At 45.4% G+C, this 26,402-nt stretch overlaps 1 protein-coding gene across 1 annotated transcript in view; it reads right to left on the bottom strand.

Moving 5' to 3' along the window:
* LOC149304717 (cell adhesion molecule CEACAM1-like) overlaps window positions 1-22,777 on the bottom strand; it is a 39,766-nt gene extending 16,989 nt beyond the window's left edge. The window contains exons 1-4 of the mRNA XM_089479232.1: window positions 22,677-22,777; window positions 20,916-21,281; window positions 5,497-5,769; window positions 3,175-3,426 (exon numbers count right to left, since the gene is read on the bottom strand). Of these exons, the coding sequence (XP_089335358.1) occupies window positions 3,175-3,426; window positions 5,497-5,769; window positions 20,916-21,281; window positions 22,677-22,719 (934 nt within the window). The 5' untranslated portion in view covers window positions 22,720-22,777. The remainder of the gene's footprint in view (window positions 1-3,174; window positions 3,427-5,496; window positions 5,770-20,915; window positions 21,282-22,676) is intronic.
* Window positions 22,778-26,402: the final 3,625 nt, after the last annotated feature.

Raw genomic sequence — 26,402 nt, 5'->3', positions numbered from 1 at the left:
AAATAAGAATAAAACCCCCCACTGCGCATCTAGTCCATCAGTAAGACATTTAAGATAGGAATAGCAGTGGGGAAGCCATGGGGCAGTTACAAAAAGGAGGTGTTGCAACCTACACCTTTCGCAACATTTTGTGTTTGAGATGGGATGTTACACAGCAAGAGCTTTGCATCTGGAAACTCTGTAGTACCGTTAAGCAAACTTGCCTGCTGTATTTCATTTGCATAACTTATCCTGCCATTTGTGGTTTGCATAAATTATTCTGGGTTTCCTGCTCATGAAAGGGGGAAAGGCAACCCCCCCCCCCCCAAAGCCCTTGGAATTCCCACTCTTCTTGGCTTCTGAGATCTCAGCAGCTGTTTCTCCTCACACCTGAAAACATACACATATGTTTATATGTGTGTATATATGTGTGTGTGTGTGTGTGTATGCAGCTGTTAGGATTAGAAACTTCCCCTTTTTATACTGAAAGCTGGTTGAGGTAGGGTGAACTATATATCCCTCTGCAATGGTTTATTCAAGAGTTAAACCAACAATTAAGCTAGTTGAAAAGGGCAATGCTACAGTTTCAAGGAATCTCATGTTGGCAAACAAAGGATTAAGCTGGATCTAAATCTTTAGTTGTTGAGCCGGTTTCCTACCATGTTTTGGATCTCTTTCAAACTCGTTTCCTGCTATTATCCTAATCCTCTCTATCTGTATCATCATCATCATCATCATGTCATTTTTCTTTCTCTCTTCCCCTCCTGATCAATGGCATTAGATTGACCTTCCTTCCTTCCATCCATCAGTCTAGTACTCAGTATAATTTACAATCTCTTCTTCCCAACAAATATTTCTTGTTATTTAGACACTGTATTATATGGCAAGGAAAGCATTATAGGTTTTTTGTTGTATTTTCTTCCTTTTTGTAACCTGACTTTAGTCCCAGTGTGGGAGAAAGGCAGGCTATAAATACAGCAATGGATGGATGGATGCCAAGTGAGGAGTGATCTGGCAAGTGAGGAGTTTGCACTGGCAAGAGATCCCACGGAGATATAAACATATATATATGTATGTATGTATGTATGTATGTATTAAACTATGGCTATGAATGTTCTGATTATCCATGATGATTGCCACATTTTAATTTGGCACTTTAAGCATGGACCAGTCACTCAAACGGACATCAAGGACATTCATTAAAATGAATAGGACATCAAGGAATGTCTTGTAACCCAAGTATAATCAAAAGTATTACTCATATTTACTTTAATGATTCCAGCCCTTAAACAACAAAGAGAGAGTACAAAACCAGGTTATTGACTCTTAACTGCCCTTAACATAACCTTTTTATCCTAAGGCAGCAATTTTGCAAACGCGTTACCTCTTTTGAAAGTCATCTTACCTGTCACCAGGTAAGTCATCAGTTCTTGCCACTGTTTCCTAAAACACTTATAGTGAAGGCTGCCCTGACTGACATTTGATCAGACTCACAATTTGGTCTTCAACAAGACATTAACAAAACTCTGTCCATGGACCAGTTTTCCACTTATTATGGATGGAGTATTAAAATTATTAAGCAATCCAAGAAAAATTACACAAGCAAGCACCAAGGTTGAGGTGTTGGTGCTGCTACTACTACTACTACTACTACTACTACTATCCTCATAGAGTTTGTAAAGAATATGTTTATCTGGCATTAAAAAAGGCTGTGGGAAGTTCCAGCAAGACCATCTCAGAAGGACCATTGAAAGTAACATCGACCATGTTTTCCCTGCTGAGAAAGAAAACGGAGAGGCATCTCATAGGTATCATAGAAGGATGAGCCAAAAGATGGAGAAAGTGTCACTTATGCTACACAACACAACACAACACTCCTCAAATTTCTTCCAAAGAGGGACAGAAATTGAGTTGCACCAAAATCACAGCAGTGCACTCATTGACAGACAAGCAAGAAATAACTCAAGCAAAACAGAAGAAACTTTGAGTGATAACTTATAACCAAGTTCCTGATTTGGAAGAGATGGACCAAGTTCCCTGGAAAAGAAAGACTTGGAGCAGAGCGAATCTTGCACAGATTCCACTCTTGCTGCAATATAGCACCATTGTCAAGAATTAGGAGATGTAAAACAACATTCACAAGTTTTTCTTTCAGTTCTAGTAAGAAAAAGAAAAAAAGGTGTCTTCACACCTTGATTCTGCACCCACAAATTCAACAATCCACGGCTTGAAAAATCCTAAAAGTAAACCCTGATTTTGTTATTTTACTAAAACCACTGTATTTAATGGGACTTGAGCATCATGGATTTTGACATCTATGAGGGATCCTGGAGACCAACCCCAGCGGATACTGTACTTTTTGCAAGAGTCAACATTTGTGCAAAAAAAAAAAAAAAAAAAAAGGTCCCAAGGTATTTTGTGCTTAAAAAACCACCACAGTCTTCAAAGATCATCTGTCCCTACAAAATGCACATAACCTCTTGCAATCTTGGCCTAGAATCACATAATCTTAATGGTGGGAGGAACCCCAGGGGCTACTTAGTCCAACTCCTTGCTGTTCAGGAATACAAAACTAAAGCACTCCTGAAAGATGTCTACCCAATCTCTATTTAAAGACCCCCAGAGGTAATAAATGTCCTGTAGGTTAAAAATAAATTATTTCTTACTGCATGCATGCACGAAAGAAGCAAATATTTATGTCACTACTGTGCATAGAAGGTGTACAGAAATGTGACCAACAGACAGCAGTCTCAAGGCTCAGATCCAAGATATGCCTTGAGAATAAATGTAAGAGAAACCATGCAAAGAGGTTGCCAAGGAAGTGGACTATCAGAAAGAGATCTGATTATCTTGATTGGCAGACTCCCCCGAAGGACGGATGCTCTGAAACTGACGGGAGATTGGAACTCATGCAGAATCCCAAGAAATCGGATCCCCTGCAAAAATCAACAGTCAAGGAGTAGGAGATATTGAAATATCAAATACAAGGTAGACAGAAAGTAGTGGAACACGGCTGCAGAATGGGGGACACCCAAAAAGTCAGCATAATTTAGAAAGGGGTCCTACGAAGACAGAAACAGGGAAAGTTACAAACCACTAGGATGTGGAAAGAAATATCACCAGATCTCACTCACAAAGCCCATGCACACATGCAACTAATTTGGGGAGTTTACATGCAGCCCTGAAGATACTCACCTACAACCCAGATCTCCAGGACTTGAGTGCTATTCAAGTTAGTCTCCAAATTAGCAGCCATGCAGGTGTATTTTCCGGAATTATTAGAAGTCAGATTGGAAATCTGCAAGTTGCTCACTTCATGTCTTTGGTTGTTAACAAACCAAGTATAGTTTGCAGGTGGGTTGGAGGCAGCAGTGCAGGAGAGACTGAGATTGGAGCCCGTTTCATAATATGAACTATTGGGGCTGATCACGGCTTCATCAGGCCCATCTAGAGCAGATATAGGAGATACAGGCATGTGTTGGGCAAAAGCACTTGGTCTCGGAGGGAATCGGGTACCAAAGTAGGTAAAACACATAACAGGATGGACTTGTGAATGCCAAGACGGTTGGCCACCAAAACACACTTTTGCCCCTCTTTATGTTCCAAGGAAACTGAGTTGATGGTGGATGGTCCCTTCAGAGACCACAGAACAGCCCTCTTGGAAGACTAACACCTCCTCCAAGAGCAGTTTTGCATATAAATTGCAATTTAAAGTAGTTTTAAATATATTTAATGCCCAGGGATGCTGTTTGGTCTGTGAAGGAGACAAAGGTGGTTGCAATAGAGAACTCACAGGCTCTTCCAAAACTAAAAATCTTTGATGAAAGCCAGGAATGGTTTCGATTTTTTTTAGTTTCATAGCCATTACCTTTAATTTGGGAGTCATTATGATGGGATCTTTCCCCCACAGAGTCCAAAACAGGACACAGCTGACTGAAAATGGGAAGTGAAACAAACCAGCCAGGGCTGTATGGTAATCTACTCATTCATATGTTAAGCTATTTTCAGCAGCCTCTTGTTACTTGCTTTTGAGTCATTTGTGGGAAAGTGTGCTGCAACATTAGGGTCAGCTGAGAGTGCGAACTGAAGAAAATGCTTTTTTTAAAAAGGGCATATCAGATATCACAAATTTGGAGGAACGACTGGCTTTGTCCCTAGGATTCAAAGACATGGCCATATTAGTCTGGGGTACCAGCATGCAAAGGGATCTTGTGGCACCTGGGAAGCTAACTGAGCTAAAGATCTTGTAGTAGAAGCTTTCATAGATTTGGGCAGCTTGCAGCTGCCTCCAGATGCACTTTATCAGGGCTGTGGCAACTTCATGCTGCGCCCCATCTGGCTTTTCCAGGGCACAATTGCCATGGCGTCGTGGCTTTAAGGCACTCCTTTGGCGCTGAGTCATGTGGACGCAGTACCAGAGGTGCACCATGATGGCACATGCCATGTGAAGCGGCACGTGGATTCACACCGCCATGGGGCAGAGTCAGGGCATGCGTTGTATGGATGCCACACCCCGACTCTGCCCCCAGCTGGCCTTAATGACCGCTCTGCACAGGCCCTTGCACTTCTTCCTCAGGTGCATGGAGTGGCTAAGGTCCAAAACACACTGCAGACATAATCCACTTTGACACTGCTTTAACTGCCCTGAATTCACTGCTAGAGAATTCTGGGAACTGTAGTTTTGTGAGACATTTAGTCTTCTCGGTCAGAGAACTCTGGTGCCATAATAAACTACAATCCCCAGGATTCCCTAGCACTGAGCCAGGGCAGTTAAAGTGGTCTCAAACTGGATTATTTCTGCAGTGTGTTTTGGATCCTAGTCTATTGAAGCTTATGTCACAGAATCCACCTGAGGATTCTGGATTGCAGGAAGACCTGAGCAGGTTTATGGCTGGGACCAGTTTGGAAAGGGGTCCGCAGGTCTCCCCATTCCTAGGAGAGCCATAAGTCAAAGCTGGCCCAGCATAGCATTTAACATCAAGGCCCAAGTTCCCAGAAGGCACAAGGTTTTAGGGGTTGGGATGTGATGCAGGAAAGGAGGAAGAAGGGAAAGCTGGTTGTGCCTTCAGGACATAATTCTATGCCAGGCGTGTCTGTGTGCGCCTTCAGATTGCAGACCCCATGAATTTCAGAGGGTTTTCTCTAGATAAGAAAAAACACTTCCAGCATTTGAATTATTACAGCTGCAGGAACTAAAACCAAAGATTTGGGCACTCTAGATTCAAAACAAAGGAGCCTTGACATGACATTCATGATTTCAAGAAGGCGTACATGCTACCCATACACCTCAGGTGAACGCCCACAAAAATCTGGGCCTCCCCACTTTTGTCTGTCTCAGGGTTACCGTTCTTGTAAATATATACAACCCTAAAAGTTGTAAGTGTTTTTTCTTATCTAGAGAAAACCCTCTGAAATTCATTCCAAAAGGCCCAATCTCACCTTCTTCAGTCCCCAAGTCAATCTTCCATTCCCACTTTTATCATGTCAACCTTCCCTCAAGGGTAAAACCAAACTTACACAAAACATTCAATGTGTAGTTGCCCATGCTATGAGAGATGCTGTTATTGACATAGCAGGTGTAGACGTCCGAGTCGGTCCGAAGGGTTGCGTTGAATGTCACAACCTGGTTATTTTCGCTCAAAGAGATGCGCTCCCCAGCCTCCAAGCTCTGGTTCCCTTTGAGCCAAAAGTAGGAGACATCGGTGCCGGATGAGTTGCACATCAGAGTAGTGATGTAGTGTTCCAAGACCTTACTGGGAGCACTGGTGATGACAACGTTACTGACTGGTTCTGTGGAGAAAGCAAAGGGGGAAGTCGGGAGAGGTTTGGGTGGATCTGAGGTGCGACTGGCAAAGCTGCCTCTTGGGCTGTAGCCAAGTTGTACATAGCTTCAGCCTTTCACAGCCATTTTGGGAGCTCCTTTCCTTCACAATCCATTTGCTACTGGAAGGTGAAACGGTTTGGGGATTGCAGCCAAACAAAACCTCTAAGAACGGGTCACTGAGTAATAAAAGTACAAGAAAATTCATACCAAAATGTGGAGATATAGTTTATCACCACTTTTGGGCTATAGATGTTTGTAACTGTAGGACAATATGTAGGGGAGGATGAATGGTAAAATGGACACCAGTTAAAAAAGGAGGGGGAGATAGGCCTAGATTAATCTGAGGGTTTGGCAACAGAGTGAGAAGAACCAAGGTTTGCACCTCCTTTGTGACCACTGAAGGTATCACCAAAAAGAAAGAAGAATGGAGAAGCAGAAAGCTATCTACAATGAGCCAAAAGACGGAGCAACCACCACCTGCTTAAGCCTACAGAACTCACATGCCCTTTATATCTTCCAAGGAGAATAGTTTCAAGAAACTATACCACTGCATTCACCAACAGAAGAGCAAGAAGGGACACAACATTTGCTATTTACTGAGGAAGCTGCGAATGAGAGATGACAGGCGAGGACCTGATTTGGGACAGATGGACCATGCTCCACAGACAAGAAAGGTTCAATTGTGCTTTTCCAGCCTTGACTAGATTCCACAGTTATCACAAAAAGGCACCAATGACCCGACGGAGATAGGAACACAGAAGCAAGAGGTTGCAAGCAACAAACCTTTGAAGGGAACCAATAAGCAGCGGAGCCAAAAGTTATAAATAAACCCAGAGAGCACAGAGTTTTGAGAATCACATGAGCAAACACCGTACTAGGAGGTTACTAAGGAAGTACAATATTGGGGGGGAAAAGGGCATTGCATTCATGATCTTATTTTGAGACTCCACAAAGAAGTGGATGCTTAACATTTGATGTGACAGTAGGAGACATAAAGCAACCCATGGAAAACAAAGACCAAGAACCAGAGAGTCCCGGATCTAGGATTATCACTTGCTGGATGGATAAAAACTGAGATAACGCCCAAAAGTGCAGAACAGAATGGAAAGCAAGAAAACATCTGCACTGAATTCCAGAAGAGGTCCATGAAGACATGTATGTAGACCACTAGAAGTATGTTTTGGAGTTTACGGATGCATGCAGCCCTGGGGATACTCACCCAAAACCCAGATCTCCAGGACTTGAGAGCTATTCAAGCCAGTCTCCACATTAGAAGCCACGCAGGTGTAGTTTCCCATGTCATTAGAAGACAGATTAGGGATTTGTAAGTTGCTCCCTTCATGTGTGTGGTTGTTAAAAAACCAAGTATAGTTTGCAGGTGGGTTGGAATCGGCATCGCAGGAGAGATTGAGGCTGGATCCCGTTTCGTAATGTGAGATATTGGGGCTGATTATAGGTTCATCAGGCCCATCTGGAGTGGATACAGGAGAGGCAATCGATTTTGGAGGGAATTAGATACCAAAATAGGAAAATGCAACATTACAGAATGGACTGGTGCATGTCTGGATGTTTGGGAACCAAAGCACACTTTTCGCCCTCTCTAGGTTCAAAGGAAGCTGAATTGCTGGTGGGGGGATCCATGGAAAAGCCTTTTTGGGAGATTCAGTGTAGCCCCTGAAACCCGTAAGTGGTTTATGGTGTCTAAAAATTAAAACTAGTTTCTACACAAAATTTAATTCTTAAGTGCATTGTTGTTCTGAACAGGTGGCAAAGGAGATAGTTACAACTCGCAGCTCTCCCAGAATTTAAAATCTTGATAGAAACTATGACTTTTTTTTCCAATAGCAGAAGATCCTTAGATGACCCATAAGTGATCTGGGACTTATTATCGAGGATCCTTCTGCCCTAGACAGCAAAGCAGATACTAGCCGACCCAAAAGGGGAAGTTAACGCTGCCAGGATGCTAAATCTAGACATTTATTCCATGGTATTTTAGGAAACGCTGTCAACTAGGAACTAGATGTTTTCTGTCTGGCTGTCTGTTTGTTTTTAAAGAAAAAGGCAGGTTGACTGTCTGAAATCTTTGTTCCAATTCTTCAACTTTAAAAGTATTGTGTTACTTTTTGGCTTCATGTGGCTTCTTGAACTAGCACCAATATACAATGGTCCAGATTAAACTATAGGTGCCACAATGACTTGTTTGTATTAAATCGTTAAATTAAAGTAATAGGTTTCATATGGTATTTTTTAAAAACTATAATGCAATAGGTGTGCTAAAATCTGGAATCTGGTATTCTAGATTGATACATACATGAAGGTCATGTTTTTTAAAAAGCACATGCACTGATTATTCCCATTTGATGAATGTTGACAGAGAAGTGGGCCTACGTTTGTCACTTCTTAAAAGACCTGACTCTATATGGATACTTCCAAAATTACAGTCTAAGCCCACCCATGGATGGGTCCACACTGCAGAATTAAAGCAGTTTGACACCATTTTCATTGCCATTCCTGTGGAATCCTGGAATTCGGTGAGGTAGTCAGCAGGGTCTCTCAGAGAAAGCTGATGTCTCACCAAACTATATCTATATCTATATCTATCTATCTATCCATTTAATATCAGAGAAATCTGATGCTTCAAATAGTAATAACTACAGATCCCAGGATTCTGTAGGATGATGTAATAGTGGTTTAAAAATGCCTTAATTTTGCAGTGTGGATCCACCCCAGGCTTTCAGCCAACACTCCGCATCTTCTATTCCCATTCAGTGTTCCTTGGAGGGGGAAGAAACTAGACTTACACAAAACAGTGAGTGTGTAGTTGCCCGTACTACCAGAGAAGGTGTTATTGACATAGCAGGTGTAGACATCTGAGTCGGTCCGAAGGGTTGCGTTGAATGTCACAACCTGGTTATTTTCGCTCAAAGAGATGCGCTCCCCAGCCTCCAAGCTCTGGTTCCCTTTGAGCCAAAAGTAGGAGGCATCAGTGCCGGCTGAGTTGCACATCAGAGTAGTGATGTAGTGTTCCAAGACCTTACTGGGAGCACTGGTGATGACAACATTACTGACTGGTTCTGTGGAGAAAGCAAAGGGGGAAGTCGGGAGAGTGTTGGCTGGGTACTGTTTGAAGCAGAAGCCGTGAAGTTATCTTTTTGCAATTAAATTTGGCATCCAATCTCCTACAGCCATTTTGGAAATAGCTGCCTTGGAGGATCCCTTTGTTCCTGGAAAGTGAAACTGTTGCTTTATTTACAAAACCTCAACAAACCATGGCAGTAAGGAACTATTCGACGTATTCAAAGTATTGGAACACAGACAGAGAACGACATAGACTTAAATCTATATGGTATGAATTTACTGCAAGAGCAATAGATTTATATGAAAGATGAAGTGGATCAAATGGGGACGGAAAGGTTTGCTTGAAGATTTTGAAACGAGAAGGCAAAGACAAGGCTTTGCTTTTAGATGAATGAATTATCTACTGATTCGGTATGGAAACTCCTGCTCCAGTTTGGGGACAGAGATCCTCACCCAAAGAAGATGAAGATGACAGAGCTCAAGATTAAGTAAAAATAAATAATAATAATAATAATAATAATAATAATGATATTAGACAGATGAGCGACTGGAAGAGTTTTCAGACACAGGATAGTATGGGATTGTTGGCAGGTGGTCTCTGAAATCTTAGTCGCATATTAACCAACTTTAAGCACTCATTGTCAAATATCTCTATAAGGAAAGATCTTGAAAAGAGAACACAGGAAAGGAGAGAAATACCAGAAGGTTATACACAACTGCTTATACACGATTGCAATTATATATCTATATATGTCATATAGTATAAAGTTTTGAATGAGGTGCCAAGGAAGACAGAAGCTGGAGAATGCAAGAACAAAGTAATTCCATTTTCTCCTAATGATTACAGTACTGAAAAATGGTCCACCAATAATAATAATAATAATAATAATAATAATCTCAGTCTAATTTTGATCCAGATGTGAATCAGAAGGAAAAGAGTCCACCAAGGACCATGGATTTGGAATGAGAATAAAATCAAATTGTAAACAAGAGGAGGGGCCGGTGTGCAGAGACAGTGAGGTATTCCAACAGAACACCTGGTGAGAATAACTCCATCACAAGTCCAGGAATCATCGCAGGGCAGAAAATGAAGTTCCCAAGATAGAAGCAGGTCAAAATGGCGGCAGGACAGAATCCGAGCATTTTCTGGGCTCCTGCCCTGAGCATCCCTGCTACTCACCCAGGACTCTGATCTCCAGGGAGGCGTTGTCGACAAGGCCGGTCACATCATTGGCCACTTTGCAAGTGTAGTTGCCTGCGTCGCTCATAGTGAGGGATCGGATCACGTATCGAGACTCGTTCTGAACCTTGTCCAGGTCTCCGTTATAATACCACGAGTAGTTTGCATAGGGAAAGGAGCTGGCCGAGCAAGACAGGTTAAGGGTGGAGTGCTCTAGGTAAACCTGTTCACTGGGTTCAATGATGGGCTTGTCTGGCCCGTCTAGAGCAAACACAGGAAAAGCACAGGTTGGAAAAGGCCAGGATGCACTGCCAGCAGCTGAAGAGGACACTCAGTTGGTCATTGCTGTGGCGACATCAAAACGTACAAACTCCCAAGACATAAAATATTGGGAGCCCTGGTGACATTGTGGTTAAATGCTAGTGTTGCCGCCCATCACAGCCACAAGGTTGTGAGTTTGATCCCAGGGACTCCAAGGTCCACTCAGCCTTGCATCCTTCCGTAGGTGGCTAAAATGAGCACCCAGCTTGTTGGGGGCAATTGGCCTACACATTGCAAAGCGCTGGGGGACTGCTTAAGTGCACTGACAAGCGGTACAGAAATGTACTTGCTGTTGCTATTTGCTATAAACCTTAACTGCAAATCCTCAAAAATTTCATAGATGAAAACTGGGAGGCATGTGGCACAACAGAGTGTGGTTAAAAGGGTGTGAGCAGACAAGAAGGGGGGGAACTTACTACTGGGGAAGAACACAAGGCGTCATAAGGGAAGTATGAGAAGTGTGGAGCACACCAAGTGGGGTGACACCATGCGCACCACCCCAGTGATGCAACTGCACCATGGAAGTTTGCACCCATCCAGGGAAGAAAGAGGAGCGGAGGCACAAAGGGAGCATAAAGGGAAACTGGCACATGCCTCCACCTTCCCACAGTAACGTTAGTACAAAAAACATTACTAAGGACTCTTCTTGGTCTGATATGGGAGGAGGTCTATGGAGAAGGGTGACACCATAAGTTACCACAATGCCAACTTTAGTGATGCCACTGAGGCTGAACTGACGCTCCTCATTGCGGGTGTAACACAACCGAGGGATTGACTGTGGAAGGGTGTAAAGTATGGGATGCCAGCTGGCTGCCATTGCTCACACCTAGAGTCTAACCAAACTTACAGAAGACTTCCAGCCAATGGGGTTCACTGTAGCTGTAAGAGATGCTGTTGTTCCCAAAGCAGGTGTAGGCACCGGCGTCATCCCTGGTGGCTGCGTTGAGTGTGAGCATTTGGCCTCCTGCTTTGATCAGTTGGCCTCCCTTAAGCCAGTGGTAAGATACATTGGGGCCTATAGACATGCATGTCAAATTGACAGAGTCATGCTCTATGACACTTGAAGGGCCAAGGATGGTGACGTTATATATACCGCCTGTTGAGGACAGAAAAAACAATTGGCAAAGGTTTCCATATTTCTTCTAACAGAATACCTCCACCACTTCATGAATTTAACTGCATTAAAATTATTCAGGGGGAGAAGGACCGACATTGAGAGAAAGCAGATGGAAGGCACAGAGAGGTGCAAGAGATCACTAGGAAAAACCATTTTTGAATAGTGTTAGATAAAGACAGGAGGAGATGACACTTTTGTGCCTCCTGGTGAGGATTCAAGTCTGAAAGATTAGGATCCCAGTAGAAAAGGGATTCAGAAGCCAATGGTGAGAGGAAATTACGCCATTAAAGCCTGGCATGGAAAGACAACAACATCAACATCTACTCAACAGCTATAAAGGAAAAAGAATAAAGTTGAATGACAGATAAGATTCCTTCCTCAGACAAGGTTTGAAGAAGATATATGACTGGAAATATAATTTTCCTCCACTTGTGATCCAAGGGATAGAAGATCTAACAATGCTTTGCAACATTTGAAAGAATGTAGGCCTGGGCCAAATTTACAAATGGACTTATATTTGGACATTTGGTCAGCTTTTATAGAAACTGATGACTAATGTGGTTAATGCCCGCCGCTCCATTTGTCTTTTTATTTTCCTGCTTTTGTTATACTGGGACATTATTGTACGTCACTAAGAACCCTTTTGATCATGAATTTGAAAGCTCAGAAGGAAGAAGAACAGATGCACCTTAAGAGGAAAAAGGGTAAGATGTGAGGATAAACCCCAACCAACACAGGACTCAACCAGCCGCTGGAGGGAAACACCACGGATCACAATGCGACAGGCGACAGAGAGTTCGACATCTGGTGACGCAAACGATGGATGTAAATGGAAGCCGTCTATTGCCCAAAGTGAAAGGACAGCTAGTGGACAGGCGAAGGGAATGCGAAGGACAGGCCACGCTGCTGGGAAGACCGGCCATGGACAGCCGCGCCAGGCCACTCTCCGGCTACTCACCCACCACCTGGATCTCCAGGGTGGTGCTTGCCGTGTCGTGAGTGAGTACATTTGTCACTTGGCAGGTGTAATTCCCACTCTGGGCCCTGCTAACATCTGGGCTGATCAGCTCTTCTCCGCTGCCATAGATCCTGCCGTTGAAGAGCCAAATGTATTCCAGCCACGGAAAGGCATCGGCTGCGCAGGTGAGCCTGATGTCAGTATGCTCATAGTAAGTGCTCGCGTTTGGCATGATGATGGCTGCGTCGGGTCCGTCTGGGGCAAACAGACAAAGCTCACACGTTGGGATGCAAAGGAAAAGGAGGGGAAGGTCCCTCCCGGCCACGATCCCTTTGGAAAGATTCCTTCACAAAGCAGGGAATCAAAGAGACAGAGCAGAAGTGTGGGTTTTTTTTTGGAAAGACACAAGGTTTTGTTTCAAAGCAAAGTGACAGAAAAGGGAGTTTTTCAAGAAATGAGAGCTCCTCTGAATACACACAGACGGTCCATCTGCTCCCTGCCAGACAGGCTCCCACAGCATTTCTGCATCTCACACTTGTTGCGAGACATATTGCCTTGGTCCCAAAATACTGTATCTACTTCTGCTGCAACTCATCTTATAGCTGCAGGCTGCTACCTTTAATCCTCAGCACCTTGCTAACTGCCTGCTCTTTTCCTCTGCAATAATGTCTTGGATTGCAATGAATTCATGGGTGTGTTCAGAGAGATGGATTCAACCACCATCAATCCAAAATGTCATGCTATTCCTTTTTTCCATTCTTTTGACAAGCAGAAGTGGGATCTGAAGGAGAGGATCTGAACTGAACAATCATGCTGCCTGGACTCCCTGCAAACCTCCATGAATGAGGCAGCACAATTTCACGTCTCAAAAGCATCATTTGGAAGAACCATTGGGGCAACCCTGGAGAACCAGCAACACTTGGGTATCTTCTGTGCTGAATGCCAAGGATCAGCATCACATTTGTGCCCATTCATTACAACTGTTTCTGTCTTTCCTGGGAACCCCAGGGACCACTACTCTGAGTAGCAATGATCTATTTGGTCTTAGAAACATAGAATCATAGAGTTGGAAGAGATCACAAGGGCCATAGAGTCCAACCCCGTTCTGCCATGCAGGAACTCTCAGTCAAAGCACCCCTGACAGATGGCCATCCAGCCTCTGTTTAAAGTATTAACCACTGGCCACTACTCTGAGTAGCACTGATCTATTTGGTCTTGGCCACTACTCTGACCACTGATCACTACTCTGAGTAGCATTGATCTATTTGGTCTTGATCCCTACGCTGACCATTGACCCCTACTCTTAGCACTGGGAGCAGCTTGATCTTGAGAGAACAAGATCCATTCACTTTACAAAAGATCAACTCTGCAGGGAGATGAAACCTGCTAGAAACTTTTTCAGACAGACAAAACAAAATAACTGCTTGTATTTTTGGACTTTCAGCAGGGGGTTGTTGCTATAGGGACTATCATGAAAAGGGCCTGTGCTTTGAAATTTACTATATACCATGGCAGGAGGATTAATATGGAGCAGGGAAGATGTATCATCTAAGCGTCCCTTTTGCTAGGGACTGTCCTGAATAATCCCCTGTCATCCTACTCTTTCAGCTGCTTTTAAAATGTCCTGGCTTCTCTCTCTTCCTCTCACTTTCTTTTCATATCCTCAGATTACTTCCACTGCTGCAAACTGAGTAGTTTGCACTCCTTTAACTCAGCCAGAGTGTGGATGGGGAAATGCACAATCCCACCCTTCCCAGTGGGCCCAGGCAAAAGCAACCTGCTGCAGCTTCTCCTAGCTTTCCTATTCATCTTCATTCATTTCTTTGCCATCTCCGCCACACTTGTCCCCATATGAGCCAAATGAAATATTGGAGGGATTGCAACCCTTCTCTGAAGAGTTTAGATGGAGAAGGCAATACTGCAACAAACACAGGAATGGCACCAGGTTTTAGTTTCAGCCATGGATCAGAAATGTGATTTATTGCCCAGCACTTGAGCACAGGAGGCAGGGAAGACTAAATCAGATTGTACAAACAAGGAAGGACAATCTCCAAGCCCTGGCTGGCGTCAATTTGCAGATGCGGCCGAGCCAATTCTACCTTTCTCTAGAGGAAACCAAGTTGACCTTTAGGGAGATGCAATAAAAAAGCAGCATCCGCCTTGGAGGGCTGCTTCTTCTTCTTGGGAGATGCACATATTAGAGACTGTCTGCTCAGGAGGGTTTAGGGGCAACTCTGAGACCGATTTCTGGAAAATGGCTCCAGGCTGACACTCATCGTCTCCTTTCTCCCTTTGAGCAAACTCCAATATCTGGCACACAATTGGGGTGCGCAAGAGAAGCGACCTCGCTTTAATTTATCCCTTCGTTTTAATTATTTAGAAGCCCATCTTTAAGAAGCAGATCTCCTGAGAGGCAGCTCATGTGTAAAAAGACAAAGTCACAGGGAAGCGCATGAGAATTTCAAAGGAAAAACGCAGGGGAAAAAATATTGCAATTCCTTCTTTGGAGTTCTTTTATTCTGCTTGAATGTTTTGCTCTGTTGCTTTCTACAGACTGAAATAAGTGGATTTGCGTTAAATAATTTCTCCCTAAAGACTTGGAGTGTCTGCGTGCTTTTTCTATGCAGAATTCCCTCTTGGTTTGGAGCCCTGCTGAGCCCTCTTCCAGCAATTGGGATGATGATGATGATTATTATTATTATTGCTACCACTTTAGACTTATGTCCCACCCATGTCCCAAAGTTATTAAATTATTAAAAAAATATATTATGTATTAAATTACATGGTGTATATTAAACATAAATGAATACATGAAATGATTAGACTTGGGTCCCATCTCTAAAATATCTCATCATCTAGATGCAAATATTCCAAAATCTGAGGGGGGGGGGGAATCCAAAATCCAAAATACTTCTGGCCCCAGGCAGTTTAGCCTTCTCTGCCAGAGAGCTCTGGTTCCAAAATCCCATAGCATTGAGCCATGGCAGTTAAAGTGGTATCAAACTGGATTAATTCTGCAGTGTAGATGCATCCAAGCCTCCTTCTTCAGGGAGTTCCATAGGTTGTATCTTTCATATCTTCAAGAGACAAGCTTGGAGATGGTGCGATGGAGAGAAAGGTGTCCTGCGAGGATCCAAAATCTAACTCAGACTTATATGGGGAGATATGGGTTTTGTAAGACAGTCGGGACTGCATAGCTTGGACAGTTATTCAACATTTTTATAGAGCTTTCCCAGTTCTGAAAGTACCAACCACCCCGCTCTTAAAACAGACAAAAATCTCTTCCAATGTTTGCAAAGGCAGAATGGCATGGGACAAACACATGCCAACCTATCCAACTTCTATCACTTTGGAAAAAGGAGAAATGGGTTTGTTCCAGATTGTGTGGGTCAACTTTAAATACGACCAAACCTAAAACAAAGACAGTGTGTGCAAGGTTTTTTGTTATTTGTTATTTTTCCTTTTGGCACAAGGAAAGCATCTGCAAGCAGCAAATTAACTCTAGCGAGCATGTTTTCCCAGAACACAAATAAGGCCAAGTTGTTCTGTTAGAAACACGAGGCACGGTGATCTGGTTTTGTACGTCATACCCAGCAAAATTGAATTTACTGTTTGGATAATAGGCTGCTATAATGACCATTTGGGCCTCAGGGACCTGTTCTTCCAGCTCTATATTTCAAGAATTAAAATAATTATACTGACAAGATCAGATCCCGGGAGGCCTGAAGTATGGCCACAATAAGGCCTTTGATGCCCCATGCATTTTGCACCATTGACACATGAGGGACTCTCTGTAATTCGCTAGGCTGAAAGATATAGACCTTTTTCTTTGCATGGGTCCCAGAGCATTACAAAAAAGTTATTAATGAGGAGAAGCTGGAAGAGGCTGCAGCTGTTGGCTTTTGCCTGAGCCTCCTGGGAAGTCCAAGATCCTGCCTTTCCCCACGGTTGAATTCATGGAAAGCACACAGCTTTTGCATTTTGAACCCAGTTTGCAGGACATATACATTAATGCTTCTTTGTGACCAGTTTAATGCAGGTTTTGTGCAACATCATGTGAAGTCGTTTCGTGTGACTGTGCAATTTCCCCGGGACATTCACTGCATAAACGCCTGATCTCTTTCGTGTGATAACTCCTTAATGAATCATAATGGCTGTCTATGGGATTCTGATGCTGCTTTGTTATTATGAACCCATCCCTTCCAACATTTCACAGGGACACATGTGGCCAAGCAACATCACAGCATAGTCAACGTGGCAAAAGTTATTAATGAGGAAGGGCACTCAAACTAGGAGAAGCTGCAGCAGTTTGCTTTTGCCTTGGGGCTACTGGGAAGGGCAGGCGTCTCTTCTCCCCTTGAGGACAATATAATTTTGTGGTGTGAATGGGCTCCTGGTAACCCGCCTTGGATCCCAGGTCTGGGGAAATGGTGGGATGCAAATGAATAAAATGAACAGTCAGTAACCATATTAAATAATGGCATTGCCTTCTTCTTATGCTCCGAAATAAACTGGCCTAAAATCTCAGGGCAAGGGAGCCAATGCCTTCCCTTTACCAGGAGCTGCCAGGGCCAACCTGTCTCTCTTTCCAGCCATTTGAACGGCTGTTCCCAATCTTCTTGCCAGCTGCCCTTTTACCCCTGGGAGCAACAGTTACTGGTGCCGGCAATTTGTGTGTCTGACGCCAGCAAATAAAACGGTTGTCAAGTTAATGAGAAACGAAGGAGGAAGAGAAAAACAGAATTTTCTCTCTCTCTGGGCAGGAAAGGAAAATCCTTCCCGGTCTCGCAGTGCCATTCAGTCGCTTCATGTTCTCCTCACATTCTGTGGGCCTTTCCATAATTAATTAATTATGGATAATTAATCAGTTGGTTTTTAAAAGGAGGGTCCTGCAGTCTGAGGGCAGCAAGACCTGGAGTCCTTTCACATTACAGTTATAGCACTATGATCCCACTTTTAAGTGACAAACCAACAATCCTTAAGTCCGCAGTTTGGAGAGATACTAAAGAGGCCCTGGCAGAGATTGTAGCACCCTCCAAAACTACAAATCCTAGGATTGTACATGATGTTCCTATGGCACTTAATAGTGGATCATAGTGCTATAACTGTGTGGTATGACAGGACTTCAGGTCTTGCTACTCACAAACTGGAGAAGCCTTCTTTTTAATTGATTAATCCAACAATTGATTTGGGTGGTGTCAAACATTTCAAATAATAAGCAATTCCATATGGAGTTCATATAGAAATACATTACGATCCAAGGTTGCATCTGCACTGCAGAAACAATTTAGTTTGGCCCCACTTTAACTGGTATGGCTCAATGCTATGGGATTCTGGGAAGCATAGTTTTCTGAGTCATTGTGCCTTCTCTGTCAGAGAGCTCTGGGGCCACAATAAACTACAATTCCTAGGATTCCCTGGCACTGAGCCAGAGCAGTTAAAGCGGTCCCATACTCAATTACTCCTGCAGTGCAGATGCATCTCTAGTCCTGGCTCACACTTCTGCCTTTTACTTTGTTGCAGCTCCTGAGTCAAAGGAAAGTGAGCACTTGTATCACAGTCAGCATTCACATTTCCCCCAACAAAAGCAATAAACAGCAACTCCTTAGTAACTTTTTAGGAAAGTAAAATGACGCTTTTAAGACTCCAACTATGATTGCAGTAAACTACTTTCTTGGATGCTGGAACTATATGTCCCAGTAGTTTTAAGACAACACCCCAGTTCTGGGTAAGATATTGCTGAACACAGAAATTGCCAAAGAACTGGAAAGAAAAAGAACTTAGAAAGTAATGGAAGCACCTGGTTAAGAGGTGCAGATGGGACAGGATAAAACAGGACAGAGAAGAGGCAAGAACCAGACCGGACCGAACTGGCGATGGTGACCGCCAGATACTCACAGATCACGGGGACATATAAGGCGTCACTTGTTTCGTTGTAGACTAAATTGGACACTTGGCACTGGTAGTTTCCAGCATCTTCACGGAGAACGTGCTGGATGGCCAGGGTGCGATTGCGGTCGGAGAACTGGACCCAGGAGCTGTTTCCTACTGGCTTCCCATTCAAGAGCCAGGTGACATTGGCACGGCTAGCGTTGGTGCCGCAAGTTAGTTGAAAGGAGTCTATGTATTCTCTGGGGTAAGGGTTGGAAGTGATAGACAGCGTGGGCTTGGACACAACCTCTATGGGGGAAAAGACAGAGCGTTACAGTTGGTGCCGTCTATTGTGCAAGAGAGAGGCATAAAGAACGTGTGTTGGTTACTTTTGCAAACGGCAGAGACTTTTCAGAACCCAGGATGTATAACCAAGTCACGAAATTGCCTAGAAATGGACAAAGAGGGTTCTTGAAGATCATCGAGTCCATCTTCCACTCATAACTGCAAGAAACCTAGAGTTAAAGATCCATATAAAAGGCAACAATCATTTGGGGACCTTGGATCCTGAGAATGAACTCCATTGACATGGAAGCCAGAGCAACTGACAAATACAAACCAACACAGTAACGTCTGCAGCATCTCCTCGGTCAGTGGTTCCCAAACGTCAATCCTCCAGATGTTTTGGACTGCAGCTCCCATAGTTCCCTACTGTTGGCCAAGCTGGCTGGAGTTTCTGGGAACTGAAGTCCAAAACAGCTGGAGGCCCAAAGTTTGGTAACCACTGTCTTAGGTGGCATAGCCCACTAAAGACTCTTTGGGGTCCACATATATTTCACACATCTTCCCTGAGTAACAACCACAAAGTAAGTAAGGTCTTGCAGGCCTTGCTAAAGGACCACCGCTACTCAAAAGAACTGCAATAATAACTCACATCATAACACTCCTTTTTGCAGATGCACTTCATACATTCAGCTACAAGAAGTCGAGTGTTCAGTAATCTCACAAGCAAGAATCAACCCATGTTCACACATTTAATAGAGTAATATTTCGGTACTTTTTTACTATGTACACGTCGCACCATCTTTCTGGAAGCTCATGGGATGTAAGATACCACAAATCCATATTTGCATTTTGGGCGGAAGCTCACTCCCAAGCATACAGACTTTTAAAATTTTGGATTTGAGCCATTTTAACCAAGTTAACATCTTCCACCAAACTGTGAGAACAGACATGGAAATGATCAAGTACTGTACCATAGAATAGACTACAGTAGAGCAAAGAAAGGTGGCAGGCAAAGGCCACAAATTATACTCCAATGTATCAGATCATGCGGGCAACAGTTTAGCAGAACACTGCTAATTCGAAAACTCAGCTTCCTTGAAATATTCCTGGAGTATGAATACCAAACCTCTGCTGGTCAGGACAAACCTGCCATTTTGGTCTCAAAGAAGAAACTCCAAAATGAATCCTCTATTCAATGATGATCCAACCATGGGGCCATCTCCTGCCCCCAGATCTCTTTATTCCTGTTAGTTGCCAAGGGGCTTGTGTGAAACAGACAGATCTCCTCTTTCCTGCATTGGCATTCTTAATGGTGCCCATGCCCAACAAATCACCCCTGGTCCTTGCACCCATGCTGGACAGTTTGCTGGAACATGCATGTATTTGACAACCCACAGCCCATTTACCACAGCATTTTCACCCCACTTTGGAAAGCTCTCTGCATGGAGGGATCCACCATAGCAAAACATACACACTCAGTCCTCATCTCACACTTTGGCTATCTGAGCACTGGCAGCACTTGCTCTCTGCTGCTATACAACTCCAGCAGCATCCATTCATTTATTCTGATTCCTTTATGTGCTCATTGAACTGGGATGGCATCTGATGGGGAATCATGGTTTAGGCAAAACCACCTTCATTCCTCTCCACATCAGGAACATAAACTGCTGTCATTATTGTACTTGCTCTAGGTGGTTGGTCATATTTAAAAATGCTAACACTCAGCTTGACCTCTTAGCTGCCCAGTCACCCAGAATTCAACAAACCAAAGCCTGTCTTGTCATTAGATGCAAACCTAGCCATTGTGTCTATAACATTCCCTCAAAACAAATTAACTCTTTTTAAACTTTAATAACCAAATCTGGTTCATTTGTGCCAGCCTGGATTAGTCTGTCTTCATTGGAGACTAAAGACCACAAGAGTTTTATGCCCCAGAATGTATTGTTGAGCCACACACAACATTCACAAGGCACCATTCCCTTCATTCCAGAATAATCAAACCATCTCAACTGAGAAGAGGATTCTCATGGCTGAAGTGTATCAATGGGCCCCTAAGTGGGCACAGTAACGACTATTACTATTTCATTTCCACATCTCACAGCTAAAAGATGGAGTTTGGAAGGTGATCACCTCTCATCATGAGTGATATGAAAACTGACTCTTCCCTGGAACCCCTTCTTGGAAAAAAATGCATTTTGGGAGAGGTTGAGACTCTCTGGGTAAATTCTCAGAACTACCTCCAAATCAGGGGAGATGATAGCTTTGTCTTAGTGCACAAAGGATGAATGAAGAATAAACATACCTGAGACCTCAATGTCTGCTGTCCATGTTTGAGGCCCCTCATCTCCATCCATTGTGACTGTATAGATTCCAGAGTCGTTTACATTTAAGTTTGTGATATGAAGGGAGCAGTCTGAGTTTCCAGTCTCTCGCCCGGTGTGGCCAGGCCCTTTGGTCTGTTTAGAGAGTGGAGGGAGGTAATAGGTAAGGATGAGGTTTTCGCCAGTATCTTTCCCTCGGTACCAACGGCAGCTTAAGGTGGTTGCTGGGATCACTGTTGGCGTGAGGGTGACACTCTCTCCTTCTATCGGCTTCTGGGGGTCCACTGTGATAGTTATCGTCCCACTTTGGCCTCCAGCCAAAAGGAAGCAAAAACTCAGGACGGAGGCTGTCATGTGGGAAAAAAGAGAGAGAGAAGGAACATCATTGAGAGGAAAACATCTATTTGAGGGAAGAGTCCAGGAACCCCACAATAGTCAGCCAACATGCCCATAATCTCAGAGCATATTTTGCATCCCTAGAGCAAACTCCAAAAGTTACCTCACTTTGCTTTTGCAGAGAGACCATAACAACTGTGTGGGGATGCAACCCTTGCAATAGGCAGATTATTGAACCCAAAGATAAATGATGAGTGTGGAACACAGATCAAAGTATTAACTGTCCTCCCTGGTTATTTATGGAAAGGAGGACTGGCTTACTGTCCTGCAGTCAGTATTCTGCATCTTTCTTTGGTCTCTTTCACACAAGATGCAGTTATAGGGCTGTGATTCCACTTTAACTGCCACAGCAATTACCTGGAAGTCCTGTGATTTGCACTTTGGGGAGTTATTTGGGGATTGGCAGCCAGTAGAGCTCTAGGGCCTCATCCAAGTACCAAACCTAGGATTTCCTTGGAGGCAGACAGGGAAGCTAAAGTGGCTTCCAGGTGCCTTACTACACTGCAGTCAAGCTATTTTAAACTGAATGTATTGAACACCCCCCTCAGATGTTTGGCTATAGTTGGGCTGGGATATAATTATGTATTAAATAGATATTAAATAATGTCCCTATCCATATGATATGCATGTGTACATGCAGGCAAATACTGGCTGACATCCCGTCCCTGTGAAGGGTGAAGGACCTCCTTATTGGCAGGATGAAGGAAGCAAGATGCCTGTCTGGCTTTTCTCTTCCTCCCCCAAAGCGCTGGAGCGTTGCCTCTTCTCCACACAAGGGCCCTCCTGGGCTGGAGGAAACCTTCGGCTGAGAGAGCATGCCTACTGGCCCAAGGGATGCCTAGGGCTGGCTCATGCTGGAGAAATCAACTGGCCGGATCCTGTCCTACCAAACCCCGGGATGTGTAGTTCGCTGGGGCGCCGGAGTTCTCTGCCAAACTACCAATCCCAGGATTCCACAGAAGGGCGGCAGCGTGGCAGGTACTGGTGCCTGGCATTGCTTTCTTTCTGGAGCGGGCAGCACACCTTCCAAGGGGCGCCTCACTTGAACTCAGAGCTCGGAAGGCCCACCCCTGCCTTTGCTCCAAAGCAACCAACCCTCACTCCTTGCCCCCCCCCAATATCCCCCCATTTGGGTCCCCCAAAGTCCCAGGGTTCTCCTGCTGCTGGAAGCCCCGTCCCTGCCCCGCCTGAAGTCTGCTGCTTCGCTGCCCGCAAAGCCCCGCTCGCTCCCCCAAAGCCTCCCCCGGAGCCTCCAAGCCAAGGCAGGCCTCTCCCTCCAAGAGTTTGGGCCACTTTCGGCCAGCCCCCTCCTGGCCTTCCTCAGCCCCGGAGCTCCTCCGCCTCACCTGCCAGGAGCCGGGCCCCAGCCCCGCCGAAGGGCAGCCCCATCCCTCCCTTCTCTCTGGGCTCCTTCCCTGCGGCTCCACTCCGCTCTGCCCTGCTCTGCCTCCGGGGCTGGGCTCTGAGCGGACTACGAGGACCAGAGCCTGCCTCCTCCTCCTCCTCTTCGGGGCGGACCCAGCAGACGCCCCCGCCGCCGGAGGACCCGCCTGCCTTGGCCTTCTCCCTCCCTCCCCCCTCGCAGCCTTGCCTTGCCCCTTGGACCCGCTTGCCCTCTCGCCTGGCTCCAGGCTATGGCATTCTGGGAGCTGGCCTTGGTCGTGGGCCCAGAGCGGCGCTGCTTGGGGGGACGGCAGCCCTTTCTCCCAGGACAGAGAGAGGGAAGGGAGCCCTCTTCTGCCCCCCCCCCCCGACTGCGCTGCCAACTGGTCTCCAGGGCTTCCCAGCTTCCAGCTCTCCTGGTCAATTGGACTTCAAGTCTCAGCAGCTCCAGCCAAGGATGCTGGGAGCTGGGATCCAAAACAGCTGGATGCTCCCGAGGCAGCCAAGATGCCTCAGCCCCTGGCGCCCTCTAGCGGCTGCTTTGGGGAATGGCGCCGCCTTCTCTTTCTGTCTAATAGATGCATGAGACTTTTCTATCGATCACATAAATAGATAATGAAAGAGAGATTATTCTATCTATCTATCTATCTGATAGATAGATAAATAAAAGACGGATGATTATATATCGGATAGATAAGTGACGGAGTGATTATTCTATCGATCTATCGATGTATCTGATAGCTTGATAAATAGATGAAAGAGAGATGATTATCTGTCTATCATCTCTTTCATTTATCTATCAGACAGATAGATAAATAAGAGCCAGATGATGATATTTATCTATTAATATCTATCAGGACCAAATTTTCTCCTTAAGAGACCTTCTCAGCAGCACTTGGGGAGGACAGATGGATGGATGGATATATGGAGACAGAAATCTATCTATCTATCATCTGTCTGTCTGTCTGTCTCAGGGCAGAATTTCCTCCTTAAGAGACCCTTTGAGCAGAGCTTTTCTTTTGGGGGGGGGTCGTGATCCCCTTCGGTTTTGGATTGCCCTCTCCTCTCTCGGCCAGGGCTGCTGTGGCCCATGGGGGGCAATGTCCAGGGGGGCTCCGGAGGGGCTGGACTAGATGCCCTCGAGGGAGCCCTCCCCCTGGATTAGTTCACAAAGGGAGACCCCCGGTCTCCCAGCAACAGACCCCCCCTCCTCCTCCTGGCCTGGTCAGGGGCGGATCGGGGCCACAAAGAGACACCTTCCTCACGGGGAGACCCAGGGAGGGAGACCCCCAAGGAGGAGGACGTTAGGAGGAGGATGTGGGGGCCAGGAAGGGCCGGAGGGCCTCTAGGGGCCAAGACCCCCTGGTCAGCCCCTCTCCTGGCAGGTCAGGTTCGGGCCCCCCAGGGGAGAGGGGCGGGGGTCTCTGCTGGGGGGGGGCTGGGTAGGAGACCAGGGCCAAGGATTTGGAGCTCTCTCTTGGGTTGGGGGCTGCTTCCTCACTGGAGGAGCCATGCAGTTCGACCCCACTTCAAGGGCTGCAGCTCCATCCTAGGACATCCTGGGATTTGTAGTTTCCACAAAGGCTCCTCTGCCAAGGAGGGCCGGTGCCTAGCCAAACTACAAATCCCAGGATTCTGCAGGATGGAGAGTTTCTTACTATGAAGCATGAAGTACTAAATACCCCCAAAACTACAGAACTGGGGCATGCACAGAATACATCATGCAATGCTGAAGAAGCCAATGGAGCTAACCGGGGGTTATGGGTCTTGCAGTGGGAGAACCCCAAAACTTTCAGGTCCCAACAGGCTTCGTTCCAGGGCTGCATGTGTTTCGGCAGTAAGTGGTGTTGTGAAGACTTAAGGATCCCCAATTTTTGGGATATGTCAGACTACAACTCCCAGCATCCCCCGGCTGGCTAGGGGATGTTGCCAATCTGGTGACTTTCACACCAAAATAGGTACTTTTCAGAGCCTTTGGTGTGATTTTGGTGATTGGTTTTAATGGTAATTTTGAGAGTTGAAATAAGTATTTGGTGAGAGATGGGACGGATTTGCTGAGTTTTGGCCAAACGTTTGGAAATTATCTTCGAGGCTTGTTGGCAACACTGTTGGCAACACTGGTTCCACTGCAACACCCAAACCCTGGAGTAGCCATGTTGGGAATACATCTTTCAAAGCTCCACCGGCTTCTTCACCAGTGGCATTTCCAAAGTACTTTTTTAGTTGGTCCAGTTTTAGGGATTTTGGATGTTATTGTAGTTTTGGGATATTATTTATTGGCTCTCATGCCACTTCTCCATTGCAATGACAATAACTTTGCTGCGAGCCTTCAAGTTGTTTCCGATCCATAAGGCATACGTATCACAGGTTTTTATTGGCAAGATTTGTTCAGAGCAGGTTTGCTACCATTGCCGCCTTTTCCTGCGGCTGAGAGAGTGTGACTTGCCCAAGGGTTTCTGTGGCTGATTCAAACACTGGTCTCCAGAGGCACAGTCCAATGCTCAAACCATTAAGCCACACTGACTCAGCCTCCTACAAAGGTGCCAACAACAAATGCCCAGGAATCCTTGGAAATGGCAAAATGGTGGCAGTTTGGTAAGAGTTAGCAGGCCATTGGGTTCGCAGGGGTGTCTGGAGACCAGAGTTTGATTCCTGCTTGGCCATGAAAGCCATTGGGTGGCCTTGGGCCAGTCACACTCTCTCAGCCTCAGAGGAAGGCAATGCCAAACGTCTTCTGAACAGTCCTTGCTGAGAAATCCCCAGGACAGAGGCCCTCTGGCCCTTCCTGGCCCCCACATCCTCCTCCTAACGTCCTCCTCCTTGGGGGTCTCCCTCCCTGGGTCTCCCCGCGAGGAAGGGGTCTCTTTGTGGCCCCGATCCGCCCCTGACCAGGACAGGAGGAGGAGGGGGGGCAACAGAAAGACTTTGGAGATGCTTTGAGATTATGGCCATGTTTCCTGTGGGGCTCCTGGACTTTTGCCTCAAAAGGATGCTTTGCTAGAAGTAACCTCCCTTCTTTCTCTTTTTCTCCCCGACTACAGCCTCCGTCCTGAGTTTTTGCTTCCTTTTGGCTGGAGCCCAGTCAAGTGGGACAATAGCTATCATGGTGGACCCCCAGACGCCAGTAGAAGGAGAGAGTGTCACCCTCACGCCAGCAACGATCCCAACCAATTCCATTAGCTGCCGTTGGTACCGAGGGGCAGAGCCCAGTAAAATCCTCATCCTTATCCACTACCTGCCTCCCCTCGCTGGGCAGACACTGGGACTTGGCTTCGCGGGGCGAGAGACTGTGGACTCAAAGTGCGCCCTCCACATCACAAACTTAAATATAAGCGACTCTGGAGTTTATACAGTTGAAATGGAGAGACCTGGGGCATTGGAAATGGGAACAGCAGGCATTGTGGTCTCAGGTAGGTTTAAAGCATTATCCATGCATCATTTATGCACTGAGAACAGCCACCTTCACTGAAATTTGAGGTAGCTCTGAGACCCTCCCCCAGAATATCCTCCCATTCCCCAGAAGAGGTCCCCGTAAAGATTTGGGTTTTTTGCATCACTGATCATAGGAAGTGATAGCCTTGCAACCTCCATCCCTTTTAGCTCTTAGATATGGAAATGAAATAGTAATGTGCTATAATAATAATAATAATAATAATAATAATAATAATAGTATTGATTTGTATGCCATC

This window comes from Sceloporus occidentalis, unplaced genomic scaffold (genome assembly GCF_023333645.1).
Source record: "Sceloporus occidentalis isolate IW3139 unplaced genomic scaffold, rSceOcc1.0.p SCAF_13, whole genome shotgun sequence".
Taxonomy (NCBI): domain Eukaryota; kingdom Metazoa; phylum Chordata; class Lepidosauria; order Squamata; family Phrynosomatidae; genus Sceloporus; species Sceloporus occidentalis.
The sequence above is the reverse complement of the archived record's forward strand: the minus strand, read 5'-3'. Positions and strand labels throughout refer to the sequence as shown.